The sequence below is a fragment of the Triturus cristatus genome, chromosome 3_1, assembly GCF_964204655.1.
Source record: "Triturus cristatus chromosome 3_1, aTriCri1.1, whole genome shotgun sequence".
NCBI lineage: Eukaryota > Metazoa > Chordata > Amphibia > Caudata > Salamandridae > Triturus > Triturus cristatus.
In genome coordinates, this window is record NC_140583.1 from 752,225,476 (window position 1) to 752,240,421 (window position 14,946).

General features: G+C 41.4%; 1 protein-coding gene across 1 annotated transcript in view; it reads right to left on the reverse strand.

Annotated features, from left to right (window-relative positions):
- The window catches only part of LOC146860919 (mucin-5B-like), a 223,886-nt gene that overhangs the window by 114,094 nt on the left and 94,846 nt on the right, over positions 1 to 14,946 (reverse strand). Inside the window, exons 14-15 of the mRNA XM_085646187.1 lie at positions 13,865 to 13,959; positions 7,405 to 7,531 (exon numbers count right to left, since the gene is read on the reverse strand). Coding sequence (XP_085502313.1) covers positions 7,405 to 7,531; positions 13,865 to 13,959 — 222 coding nt within the window. The remainder of the gene's footprint in view (positions 1 to 7,404; positions 7,532 to 13,864; positions 13,960 to 14,946) is intronic.

Below are 14,946 nucleotides of genomic sequence, written 5' to 3' on the forward strand. Positions count from 1 at the left end.
TTTATTCTCATTAACCATTCTAAGTTATTGCTGGAGGGTTGAGATTGGATGCCGCTGATACATATTCTGTTTCTTGAGATTCTAAAAGTTGGAAAGTTTGCAACCCTGGAGCCACCAGTGAAATAGCCAGAGGAGTTGGATTATCATTAGTGGTCCGTTTTGTACTCCAGGTGCCTATAGCATGTACAGGCTTTATGTCATATTCTAATTTGAAAGGCTTGTTTTGAGATCTGGTCTTCATGTTGTCAATGGTGGGAAATGTAGAGCAAAAATATTTCACTGAGCGAACTTGAGAGAGTTCCAGCGGCCAACACAGATGTAGTGTGAAAAAATGCACCAGGGTAATATGACAGTAACAACTCTGGTGGTGAAAGTGAAAATGCAGCTGCCAACATTTTGGGAACACTGAAACAGAAGCCAGCCTGCACACCAGCGTGACCCTCAAACTACTTAAAGAACAATAGTGCCCAGGCCACACACAGTGGTTGCCTAGTCTCCCACACTACCTGCTTCACACAGTGCCTCCCTAAAATGTCTCCCTCCCGCCTATCTGCCCACATCTCCCCTCCAACCGGCAAGATGTTAACTCAAAATAATTCAGTCCACCATATGGCCATTCACAGATAGCTGCATGTCTTTCTGCCTCCCAAAAACTCTCAAAGACAGACAGTATCTCCCACAAGACAGCAGGTTCCAGAAGGATGGGGTGCAACAGCTCAACCCGGTGAGGTCCCCATCCATGTCATGAGCAAGAACTACTCTGTATGTGCACGGGACAAGGACTGCCGACCTCATGTGATGAGGAGAGAAAGCGAGCAAGAAAGCAGCACGAGCCAAGGACAAACACTGAGATCTGTGTGGTGACTTGCTGGCGCGTGTGGAATTCAGAACATGTAATGTGTTCTGTATTCCACCAGCGACAGTTTGACCCAGGCTCGCATTAAGAGAAGACGTGATATCATCTGAAGAATAAAGTAACTATTTATATCACCTCTGTGCGGTGTCATCTCGTTACTGCACTGGCGACAATCGGAAAACGAGGAAGCGAGTCTGGAGTCCTGCAGTCTGCAGATCGAGGTGCCATCATTTATGAATGCTCCGCTTCAAGCAAGACGAAAGTCGATGGCTGCGATGAAATAACTCTAATGTGCACGATTAAGTATCGCCTTGATCATCTGTGAAGGGTCCGGTGAGGCTGACAAGGTTTTGGCTGTAATTCCTAAATCGGCGATGTTGTTGGTTGTGCGCATGAGCTAGAGAGAAACGCGCGTCATCAGTGATTTCGTTTAAGCGCATGCGCAAGCAGGAAGCGTCTCCTTGGCAACCAGAATGTTGCTGTTGGTAGCGTTACGTACGTCCTACATGTAACGTGATTGGCAAAAGAGGTGTACATCGCTGATGTACACAGCAATTAATTTGAAAGAATTGAAGCGGGGGCAAAGTAATGCGCTAAGGTCCTATAATAATAATAATAAAAAAAAAAAGAAAGGGAGGAACTGGATAACGCGTTCCTGAGATGAATTATTCAGGGTTTTCGGTGCATCACTGATGTGCACAGCAAATAACGAAGGCAACAAGTAAAATACATCAAAGTGGACCTTGTTGGTGTCACACATCCAGATATGTACTGTTGTTTTTAGAGCTGTAAAACAATTTAAGCCTATTTACAGTATTGCAAGATTACAAAATATACCTAGCAGAGTATTGGGATGAAGACACATTAATATAAATAAATGCTATCCACATAAGTATTCAAGTTGGTATAAACAAATTTAATCTCATCTAAATAGAAGGTTTCAACGCGCCTACTCCGTTTTTGCCATCTCCTGGTGAACCAGTGTTAGAATGGAAACGATGGAAAGAAGGGTTTGAAGCCTATATAGAAGCTATTGGAGGTGAACATTATACAGAGAAGAGGAAACTAGCTATTTTGAAACATTGTCTTGGTGCTGAAGGAAGACATATTTTAAGTCATTTACCAACCGCAGATAATGTGTCGTCGTCAGAGGAGGACATAGATGTTTACCAAGATGCTATAAAAAAATTAGACAAACGCTACATAAAAAAAGTAAATGAAGTAGTGTCACGTCATAAATTTCTGAGTAGAGGTCAAATAGTAAATGAGTCAATAGATACATTCGTAAATGATTTAAGAATATTAGCATCGAAATGTAATTACTCAACGTTTCATGATCAAATGATATGAGATCAAATGGTACACAAAGTTGCAAATGTCAAACTTCAGGAGAAATTGCTAGCGGCAGAAGACTTAACTTTGGATAAGGCACTTGATATTGCTCATCGTTTTGAAGATATGGAATTAGGATTGAAAGAACTCGCTGAGCAAAAGGCTGCAGAAGTTAACATGGTTAAAAAATCGAATTCTACTGAAACCAAGATGAATAAGACAGAATCTAATGCTCAGGGTATTCAAGGAAAAAAAGAGTATATTTGTTTTAAATGTGGTATTCCTGGTCATTTAGCAAACGATAAAAAATGTCCGGCTATTGGTCAAGTGTGTAGATATTGTAAAATGAAGGGACATTATACAAGAATGTGTAGAAATAAGAACAAGTTAAAAAACAAAAGTTATGAGCATAAGAGTCAGATGGATGATAATATCAGAGAAGCTAAGAATGATATCGATGAAGATGAATATTTTTTGGCAGTTTATGAAGTGAATGGCACCATGAGGGATGCTCCGTTCTGCACTATTACAATTGGTAATAAGGATGTTAGGGTCATGACTGACTCTGGTGCCAGGCACACACTTATTGGGGATGAGTGGTTAAAAGAGTTCTCGGATGTAAACTTATCTCCTCCAGATATTAAATTGGTAGGGTATGGTAGGAAACCAATTGATGTACTAGGATTCTTCACATCTACTCTTAGTTTTAAAGGGAAATCCATTCATTTATGTTGCTAAAGAGGGCTCATGTCTGTTGGGGTGGCCCCAGCAGAGGGATTTAATGATCACTTTGGATCCTAATCATCCCGAACAAGTTTTGGGGTATTCGGATTTAATAGCTCACATTGATGTGGATCCTGCAGCTGAATGGGAAAAAAGATTTCCAAGTGTATTTTCATCTACAAAATTAGGTCTACTAAAAAAAATTTCACACAAAATTATCTTAAAACGTGATGCCATACCAAAGGTTCACAGAGTAAGGAATGTACCTTTACATTTAAGAGAAGCAGTTAATAACGAGTTGAAAAGATTGTGTGAACTTGACATAATTGAAGAAATAGAATCCTCGTTATGGCTAAGTCCAGTTGTTGTCGTGCACAAGCCTAACGGTAAAGTCAGGTTGTGTGTTGACTTGAGGGATCTGAATGATAGCGTATGGGTTGACAGGCATCCTTTACCAAACATTGGTGAGATGTTCACTAAATTAAAAGGGGCTTCGATATTTTCTACTCTCGATTTATCCAATGCATATCATCAAATTGCTCTTCATGAGGAAAGCAAACATCTTACTTCATTTATTACGTCAGAGGGAGCCTTTAGATACAAAAGAATGCCTTTTGGATTAATTTCGGCATCTTCGGTATTTCAAAGGTTAATGCACAAGTTATTTAAAGATTTGGACAATGTACTGTATTTTCAAGATGATATTTTAATTTTTGCTTCTAATGCCAATGAACATACTGACACACTGCACAAAGTGTTGTGCATTCTTCAAGACAACGGTTTAACTTTGACCAAAGACAAATGTAAATTTGGTGTATCATCTGTAGATTATCTAGGTCATTCAATAGATAAAAATGGTGTGTCACCCAAGAAAAATCTGATTAGAGCTATTGAGCAAGCACCCAATCCGCAAAATAAAGATCAACTTAGATCTTTTTTGGGTCTTGCGGAATATTATGCAAGATTTATACCACTATTTACGGATAAAACAACTCACATGAGAAATCTATTGAAAAAGAATGTTGCATTTAATTGGGATGAAAATTGTGGTTATGAATTTATGCATTTAAAGAAACAAATTGCATCTGCACCAGCTTTAGCTACATTCAACACAGCGTATGATTCAATAATTATTTCGGATGCAAGCAATGTGGGTTTAGGTGCTGTTTTGATGCAAATCCAAGATGGTCATTTGGTTACCATTGGTTTTGCTTCCAGACCATTGAAAGGTGCTGAATGGAAATACTCTACATTGGAAAAAGAAACTCTGGCTTGTTGGTGGGGTATTGAATATTTTCGTAAATATGTATATGGTACAGTATTCAGAGTTAGGTCAGATCATAGACCCTTAGTGGATCTTTTCACAACAAAAGGTTGTGGAAAAGCTACTTCAAGAATTGCCAGATGGCAATATAAATTACAAGATTTTCATTTTAAAATCGAATATATCCCTGGTGCAAGAAATGTGCTGGCAGATTGTTTATCGAGGTTACCAGTGGACGATGACAATGATGTAGAAGAGGATAATGATAATTTAGAAAAGGTAATTTCTATTTGTGAAGTGTCGAACGGTTGTGTTCAAGAAAAAGAATGGAAATTGGCTTGTGAGAATGATACCATACTTAAGAGAGTAATGGGGGCACATAAAATCAACATGGCCGAAAAAGGTTGATGTGCCGGAGTGTATGCACCCATTTTATCAAGTTTCTCATGAATTGTCTATAAAGGATGATATTTTAATGAGAGGCTTACAGCTGGTGGTTCCTAGTGATGTGCAACAAACTATTTTGGATATGGCTCATGAAGGACATCCTGGTATGACAAGTATGAAACGCAGGATTAGAAGTGAGTTTTGGTGGCCAGCTATGGATAAAGCCGTAGATAGAAGGGTTAGGGATTGTATGGAATGCTGTATTAGTGACGAGTCTCAGAAAATTGTATCTTATGAACATCTTCCTGTGTCTAGACCATCTAGGGTGTGGGAGTGAGTTTCTTTAGATATTGCAGGTCCCATATGTCTAGGCCAGAATCCGGTTTATGCAATTGTCCTCATTGATCAGTTATCACAATGGCCTGAAGTTAAAATGGTTCCACACATAACTTCAAGAACAGTCATTCAATTTCTAAATGAGGTGTTTGAAAGGGAAAGTTTTCCTGAATATCTAATAACTGACAATGGCGTACAATTGACTTCTACTGAAATGAAAAGTTACCTTGATAGGCATGGTATTATCCACAAACGTTCTTCTGTATATTACCCTCAGGGTAATGGGATTGTTGAAAGGTGGATCAAGGTTTTTAAAGAGGGTTTGCAATTAGCTATTGCCAATGGAAAAAATTGTCATCAAGCCATTAGTGAAGTTATGTGGAGTTATAGGAATACTCCTAGGAGCACTGGTGATCAATCACCTTTTGAAAAAATGAGAGGAAGGAAGTGCTTATCAAATTTGAATCAAGCATGGATGAGGAAATTACTAGAGAAAAAGAATGACAAGGCTGGGTCAGATGAGTGTTTGGATGAAGTCATTATTTCACCTGTGAAAGTTAATGACTGGGTCTGAGTGAAAAAAGGAAGGTTTGTGAAATCTGGTGAATCTCGCTTTTCTCATCCTTTGAAAGTGGTTCGAGTTGGTCGTCAAGTTGCTGAATTATCTGATGGAAATGTTTGGAGTTTTTCCAAATTGGTTGAAGTTCCTCAGTGGTTGTGGCCTAATAGGGAGGTTTCTGATAGGAAGGTTGCAGTTTCTAAGACTTTATCTTCACCCAAAAGCTCTGATAACAAAGTTAGTTGGAGGAAGTTTGTTTCGTCAAATGATGATATTGTTGATAAATGTCAGGGACAAAGGTTCCGGAAAAGCCCTGTATGACACAAGGATTATATAGTATAGTAGTGATATTATAAGGGGATGTATGTTTTATGGTATAATGTCTCATTGTATTAATTCATGTTAGAATTTTTGCAAATGTATTCTTGACTGATGTATAGTATTGAGAAATGTTTTAAGGGTCAAGTTCATGGGTTCTTACTTATGTATTAATGTTGTCTCATGTAAGTTTTCTGTTATTGTTTTTAAAGAAGGGAAATGTGCGGTGACTTGCTGGCGCGTGTGGAATTCAGAACATGTAATGTGTTCTGTATTCCACCAGCGACAGTTTGACCCAGGCTCGCATTAAGAGAAGAAGTGATATCATCTGAAGAATAAAGTAACTATTTATATCACCTCTGTGCGGTGTCATCTCGTTACTGCAATCTGGCTGGAGGCAAGGGAATCCAACAGTCTACAGCCTGTAAAAAATGGCGGGGAAGGCCAGGACAGGGGCGGGCAAAGCAGTGTAATGGAGCTGTGCAAGGACACAGGCAGAACCCCACCGACGGGTGATGCTGAGACACTGAGACCCTCAGTACTACCCCCACACTGGCACAAGCACATGTGTCTATAACTCCAGCATCTTTTTCTCAAGTGACTCGCTGAATTAAACTGAGTAGAATCTGGGAGCAGAACCTGTCAAGTGGATATCTTACTCTGACACTTAAGCATTTTATTTGAACTGGAGTGTCAGACTCCACTTGGCAAGAACCAGTTTCCCTAGAATCTGTGGTTGAGCAATTCATGCTGACTAAGCAAAGAACTGGTTGAAACCCTTTGAACCATGAGAAGATTAAGCGGATATCATGTAATCCAAGCATCTTTCGGTCCTAGCGGCTAACACTGCACATTCCAAAGCCCCAGCAAGAAATCAACTCAGGTCTGCAACTGCCTGTGGAAATCTGTCAAATCTTTGATCCCACAAAGAATATACTTTAAAGAATGGGATGAACAATATAGACCCTTTGCAATTCATTGTGATATTCACGTAGAGAAAGTGCAGGGATCTCTCCTTATTCAAATTATACAATAATAAAAAACATAAGGTCAACGTGTGTGCAAACTATTTTTGAAGATGTTCAAATCTGCAAAATGCCATGGGCTGAAACCAACACTGAGGGACTCTGTTAGCCAATGTTTAAAGACGTCTGAGCCGCAGTAGTCAATGAGTGAAAGAGGCTCTCTAAAAAACCCTTTCTGTACCTGTCTGATGTGCATTGTGTGGTGTGTATTTGTGTTGTTTACGTGATGTTTGAGGACTTAAAATCTCACTGGACAGCTAATGACTGCAGGTGAGACCTAAAAAGATACTGGTAGTTTGAGTGCTCAAAGACAAGACGGTGTTTAGACAACTATGTTGAGGAAATCCCAATAACAACATTGCAGTAGGGTTATAAAGAGCCGAAGGAAGGAAATATCTATGTGAAACACTGCAGGGGAAGTCTAAACCAAAATAACAATCAGGAACTCTGTCATCTGGTAGAAAGGAACCACTCCTGCAAATGTATGGTAGTTCCATCCCATTCCTCAATTATTAAAGGAGACAGATGTCAGCAGAACATAAAGCAGAATCTCTCCCTGGAAGCCTACGTGGGATGACGTCTATTGAGCATCTTTATTACTTACTGCACAAATCGGATCTCCATTCAGTCAGGACAAGTCCTTTTATGGCACAGGCTCGAACATAGGATGATAGGGCCGCGCAGAAGCAGTCAATGGTGTTCTTGCAGGCGCAGGTATCGAAGAGGCAATTCTAAGAGTGCAACAAACAGTAAGTTTCTTTATGAAACACCTTAGCATACAAGAATAGTTGCTTCAACATGAACCGTGCCAGCTTCTACATTGCAATTATGTTCACTGTCTCTGCTGACTAGGTGAAGCCAATAAATCACACAATGGCCCTTGGGTTTATTCAGAGAGGGAGGAAAAAGGGAAAAGAGGGTGACCGTGGAGAAGTGTGGCTCACTGGTTAGAGGAGGCATACCCTGAAGCAGAGGTCAGACCCAGGACCAGGGTTCAATTCCCGATGCGGCAGGGTCTGAGCCCAAGTGTCCACAGACTCAATAATTCTCACTTCGGTGCCTACTCGAATCATGCGTTCACACTCTGCAACTCTGGGCAATAGCTTGCTTAATCTCCACTACGCCCCCCCCCCCACGGTGGGATGCCTGGCTTTCACCTTGGGGATGCCCAGTACGGGTTATCTCACAGGGAAAAAGCCAGGACAGGTTCCCAATGCAAGCGCCGAGATGCCCAAGGGTAAGTCGAGCGCTATATAAGAACACACATACATACATACATACCAAGAAGGAGGCATCCCTTCAAACCTCCTTCTTTGGTGGGTGAGGGAACCCGTCCTTTAAAGGGGTGCCTCCTTCTTTGTCAGCCTCTTTTTCCTTTTTTCTCCCTCTCTTAATAGACCCGAGGGACCTTGTGTGATTGGTGATTATTTTTAGGGAGTTCGCCCTCGCTGGTCTATAAAATCTTCTCTGGCCCCCTCCTTGTGTGAATATATAGGTGAAGTCAATCCCATCTTCTGTTGTCAACAGGCATACTGGGTCAACTAAACCTGCTGATGTGCCACCTGATTCGTGTCACTGAGATATCTGAAGCCAAGGACAAGTGCAGCAGTGTCACAGGTACCAAAGTTAAATTGTGCAATGAACTCCTGGGCAGTGGCGGAGCCAGCGAGGAGAGTCTCTGCAAGCGAGTGCTGTGGGGAAGAGGAGAAAGGACTGGCCAGTAGACTATGAGGAGTAGATCATGTCCTCCTCTTGCTGCTCACAGTCAGGGCCGGCTCTAGGGTGGTGCGACCGGTGCCACCGCACCGGGTGCTGACTCTTCAAGGGGCGCCATCCTTGGAAGTATTTTATAGCTTTAAAAGCACCTGCTGCTGCATTGCTAGCCTCTGGCAATTCTCATACAGCAATAAAAATGTCAAGATAACTACAGTGATTAATGTTCTTCCTGGAGAGAGAAGAAGTTTTGTCTAGTGGAAGTTTTAACTCATTTGATGGTAGCACTGAGGGTTTATATGCCTGCTGCCAAGAATGTGTATGGTGAAGATCAGAAAGTGCATATATTTGATATCAGTCAGTGCTTTTGTCAGAGAAATCCTTTTGTTACTGGCAGTGTAGATGTTAAAATCCTAACATGGAACAGCGAGCTAATAAATGTCAAAGAGCTGCATGGAAACTGCAAGATATAGATTAGAGCATTATAATTTTTCCTCTGTCTTTCATTATTCTAATGTTTCAAAAAGGGTTCATGTTGGTAAGAATAAAAAATCACTCTACACTGGTATAGGAGGTGCTATACAACTAATTAAATACACGTGAGAGAGAGTGATTATGGAGACTTTAGGGGGCACTGTGAAAGGTTGGTAGTGAGGGAGCGTACATTTTGCCTCCCTCTCACTGTATACATATCTGGTGTTTATATATAAAATGCACATGGTAGTGTTTTGTTCAAACAACCCAAGAATGACATGATTTGGGAATTTGGTTTTCCCCATATATATTAATTATGCTGGTGTGACAAATGGGCACTTATACTACAAAGTGCAACAATTACATATGAGCAATCATTTGTAGGAGACATGAATGTTTACTAGTTGACATATTTTAGTAACCGTTTATTATTTTTTGTAAAACAAGATCTGCCTTACTGAAACAAATGCTTTAATTTACTGTGTCAACACTAGGTAATGTCATAATACATTACCCAGAGTGCTTCATAACAAGCAGGACTGGCACTTTGCATATAACTGACAGCAAAAGGGACTGACTGACTGTGAGCAAGACTAGTCGAAATGCGTTGCTGTTGCCACGCAGTATTTTGAAGAAGCTAAACTAACTGGAGCCCCCGGAGAACCGGGTTATCTGTGGTTAGGATACCTTAAGAGGGCCAGTCTCCCTCTCCTGCCAGCAGCAGTAGTGAGCATGCACCGTGAACCTTTGACCGCATTGCTTCACACATGCACGCACACACACACACACCCCATATACTTTTCCCACAAAAAATATTGGCTAAAGTGACATTATAGTTAGGTATGGTTAAGCCCTAGAAATTTAGGATGTCATTAATTATATAATTTAATATGTCATGAGTGATGTCATATGTGAGGTCATGAGCAGTGTGTGGTGGGAGTGCAAGTTAGAGCGAAGAGAGACCCCTTAGGAGGTGATTTGAGTGCTTTACAAATATCACTAACATAACATAACATAATCAGCTCATTACACTATAACTTGTCAATTTGAGAGGTTTTCAACTTTTTACACATTAGTTTTTACCGTATTTAAACACCTAACTCCTAACTATAACTTCACTTTAACCTTTGTTTTTTAAGTGAACATTTGCATGCTTGTGTGTGTATATATATATATATATATTCCAACCAAATCCGACTTCAATAAAAATCAGACACCGACACTGGAGATGCTTTCTGCCATCCGGCTTGGATATTTATTCTTCACGTAACGCGTTTCGGGACAACTCCCTTGATTTCAGTGAATATATATATATATTCACTGAAAAAACCATAGGTTTCACACATGTTATAGTTAGCGGAAATTTTACTGATAAAAAACCAATGAAATTCCCCCGTTATAGTTAGTGCAGGCAACTATAACTCAAGGGACCGCAATCCTCTGCTGATGCTAATACTGTATTTAGACACTTATTTGCCCATGTCTTCTTCCATAAATTTTTAGCTATACATCTATTACAAATATTTTTTTTTCATAAAGACACATATGTCATCAGCAGAAGATTGCGGTCGCGTGAGTTATAGTTGCCTGCACTAACTATAACGGGGGAATTTCATTGGTTTTTTATCAGTAAAATTTCCGCTAACTATAACATGTGTGAAACCTATGGTTTTTTCAGTGAATTTGTACGGTTTTTTAAATGCCAAGTTACTTTACGCCATTCGTGGCGTGCGCGCCCACTTAACGCAGTTCGTTCCGTGCGCGCACGGTGCGCTTCGCGCACCGTGCGCGCACAGTAAGCACGCGGTGCGCTTTGCGCACCGCGCGCCCACTTTACGCAGTTAGTGCCGTGCACGCACGGTGGGCACGCGGTGCGCTACGCGCACCGCGTGCCCACGTTACGCTAGATGGGCCATGTACGCACGATGCGCTTCGCGCACCGTGCCCACATGGAGGACATATGATGCACTTCGTTTTGAAAGGTAATATTTTAATTTTTCACATCCGGTTATAAGCCATGCACAAATGGTGCCCTTCGGGCACCATTTGCAGACGGGGTGGGGAAAGTGTGGATAATTTTTTTTAAAAAATATTTTTTGACCGTACGCGTACGGTAAGCGTAATCGGCGAAATTAGCGAAAAAATAAAAATTCCGTTTTTGGCCTTGGGGGATCTTTGGGGACTGCCACAACATGGCTAGGTGTTTTGGAGCTGTCCGAACAGCCCCTTTACATGTTTTTGTGCTTTGTATTTTAATCCACACTCTCAGTGCGAGAGAGAAAATGGCGGCCGCCGCTTCCTGGTTTCGGCCGATTCGAATGTTTACTAAGATCTAAGAGCCAATCAGAATCGCGCTTGCGCACGCCACCGTACGCGTACGGTAAGCGTACCGTAAGCGCACCGTAAGCTGGCTCAGATATATATATTGATTTAAAGGCAATTTTCTCAGAATCTACTGAACAGATTTACACCAAACCTACAAAAGGCACTTCCTTGACCTGAGGACTACCTCTCTGCCAAATGTCTAGTAATTCTGTTCAGCCGTTCGGGCTGTAGCTGTGTCTAAAGGTCCTATGGAAAAATGCATGGGAAAAACGCGTTTTGGGACCCCCTTTTATCTCAGCCCCCGCTTGACGAATCCCCCCGAGACTTTCAGGGTAGGAGCGGAGCATAGCGCCCCACCTATTTTGAAAAATTCGCGAGGATTCGTCAACCGGCGCCAAAGTTATTCAAAATAGAATGTTGCGGATTTCCTATGGAAACGTGGTCCTAACTATAACTACCTACTGGCGACCGCCAGTAGGTAATATATATATATATATATATATATATATATATATATATATATATATATATATATATATATATATATATATATATATATATGCGTCAAGGTGAAGGAGCAAAAATGCACCATATCTACTAATATATGGTGGATTATTTCTCTCACTGAAGGAGAAAAAATGCACCATATCTACTAAGGTATTGTGGATTATTTCTCTCACTGTGCTCTGATACACTTTTGGAAGCCACACACTAATGCATACACCCTTACGCCATAGTGCATGTGTGTGTGTGTTCTCTGAAGCAAAAGATTTTTCTCACTTTGCATCTCTGCATTACAATGCAGCACGCATGTAAAGCTGGAAAATTAGGAGGAATTAAAACATGTCTCCTCATTTTACCTCCTTCAAGGAGTCGGAAGTTGGAAGATTTTGCCACAAATTTCCTCTAACAATGTTTGTAGAAAGGGATTTTTGTCAACACACATGGATGTTTGCATGAAAACTTCCATGCATTGCCCATAGAACACCCACTTGATGCAATAAATACAATGCAGTGTATAGAGCAATGTTGTACTACTTTGAGATGCTATCCAACACAAATAAGGACTTGTGTTGGATAGTAAATCCCAACCTAACACAAAAGTGACACAAACAGGGGAGGCTCCTCCTCTAAGGTGGAGGAGCATCGCCCCACTGCTCTCAGAGCAGGAATTTAAAAAAATGGCAATAACCTCGTTATTATCATTTTATTTTTCTTCGCTATGGGGCTGGGTTAGGATGGGCTGGGACTGCTTTCAGAGCTTTGGAGAAGTGGTTCATGCACACGACAAGTGCACATACGGTTTTGGCAGCCGTCTTATCTTGGCCTAACAGTCATGCACACTGTGCATGTTCCCCTCCAGGCTGTAATGCACAGCCTGGTGGGGAACATGCACAGTCTCCCTGTCCTGGTCTGAGTGCCGAACCATGGCGCTCAGACCAATCACAACGCTGCATTGCAGCATTTTGATTGGCTTAAAAGGGCCTGTGTGCTTCTGGGACTTGTCAGGAAGCAATGATGGAGGAAAGACGGAGGCATCCGTGAGGAGGTAAGAGTTTTTTTTAATGTTTTTTTCCCACCCTGCCACCCCCATTCCATGCCAGCCGCCATTGGACCCAAACACAGTCCAAACCGTTAGTAAGACTGGGAGTGTCATTGAGTATGAGTGAGATTAAGAGTTAATGCAAGTGAGTGAGTGAGTAAGTAAGAATGAATGGGATTGAGTGAAAGGGAGTGTAAGTGTGATTCTACGGTCATGTAACATATTTTCCTGAAAAAAATCAGGATCAAGGGTCATATGATGCCACTTAGTATAATGTCATTAAGTTCAAATGGTATGTGATGTGAAATCCGCTACACCTAGCATGTTCCTGAATCGACACAAGTATATTCAACTAGGGACTTCCAGCAACTGGAACCTCTAGCTCATGAACGCTTATACTCTCACACACCGCAAGCTCTAAGCCATTCATTGCACACTTGTCTGCAGGTACACAGATCCAGGAAACAGACTTGCAAGTGGAGACATGAATACAGTTTTGGCAATAATTGTTGCCACAGTAAGTATGGGCACCATGGCTTTTCTAACTTCTTGGAGAATTGTTGACCTCCTCTGCACTATTTTAATGGCTCTTGGTTCTTCATGTTAGTGTAACAAAGAAAGGCTGGCCCTCCCACACATGACAGTAACACTATACTGCTTGAATAAGTACTCCCATTTCAAAATAGAGCTCTGCAGCTCTCACTTCACCATGACAAATAACTTTTGACCATGCCTACAGTATTTCCAATGATGCATACATTATGTGAGCATTTATCAGCCACCTCACAGTTTCTTCTGCCTACCTGTCAATACTTCGAGTGGGCACTCAAGCAACTAGAGAAATCAGCCTTAGGCTATGCTAAGCGAGTGGGGGCACCCACTCCTCTCCTCTACACAGATCACACACTAACATGACATTTGCTATTCGAGTTAAACAAATGTCCTACAAATGACGGCATCATTTAGAAACAAGGTAAGAGAAGACAAGACAAGCCCACCACACATGTACCTTGTAGTAAGGCTGTGGATTCACCAAGTAATGACAAGCAGCAAACGGCCCATTGGACTTGTTGAGCAAATCACACGTATCATGAGCGTAGTTGTCTGAAAAAAATATAAGAGAGCATACTATTCAAGTTATTGTCTTGTTGTCATCTGAGGTCACAAATGTTTTTAGAGGCCCATTTACTACCGTTTGCTAACTATGCAGGAAATTTCCTGACATAAATCTTAGTTTGCCTCTTTAAAAGTGAATGAGGAAAATGTTTTTTGTGGAAAAGAAGCATGCATAGATAATTGGGTGCTAGAGAAGGGAGAGAGAATGAGATGAAAAGATCAATTCAAAGGAGTCAGGCCTTCCTGAATGGGAGGTAGAACAAGCAAGGTATGATCTTCCAATGCATGGGAATAAGAAGAGCCTCAGACAGCTGAAGATTAATTGATCCAGAGGTAAATGAAATCTAGGATCAATGGGATAAAAGGATCTCAGGAGACCCAAGACACTGATTATGAGTGAGGTGAAGGGGAATTTCCGTTTGTTATTTCTCTCCACTTGTTCATGACTGGCCTGCTGTTCTGGTGCCGGGTTTTCCCAGGCGCGACAATATCGGGTTAAATTTACCCCGTAATGCCAGCCGCTAAATGTGCATGTAGCTTTGTCTGCTACCCTCCTTCCCCCGCTCTCCATACCCACCTCCCTCCACCAGTGTGGCAGACAGAGGCTCCCGCACACACATCACCACCTTGGAGCAGGTTCTAAATCCCTCGAAAAGGGAATACCACGAGGAATAACGTGTTGTAATTCTGTGTGTGTGAAGTTCCAAAACTTGTAATAGGAGCAGACATGTGCCGAGATATCAGTCACAAATGGTAATTGCAGAAACCTGGAGTCTTTGAATATGTTTATTTCCTAGTCATAATCCCCTGATGTTAATATGATGGAAAACATTAGACTTGAGTAGAGAAAAGAACATAGCAGTTCGTGGATAGACCCATGGATAGCCCCTTTGGATGTGGAAGCCAGGGGGTGGGGAATGGGGTAATGCTAACATATCCAAGATAACCAAATGAACGGTCTTGGTCTCTCAGCGA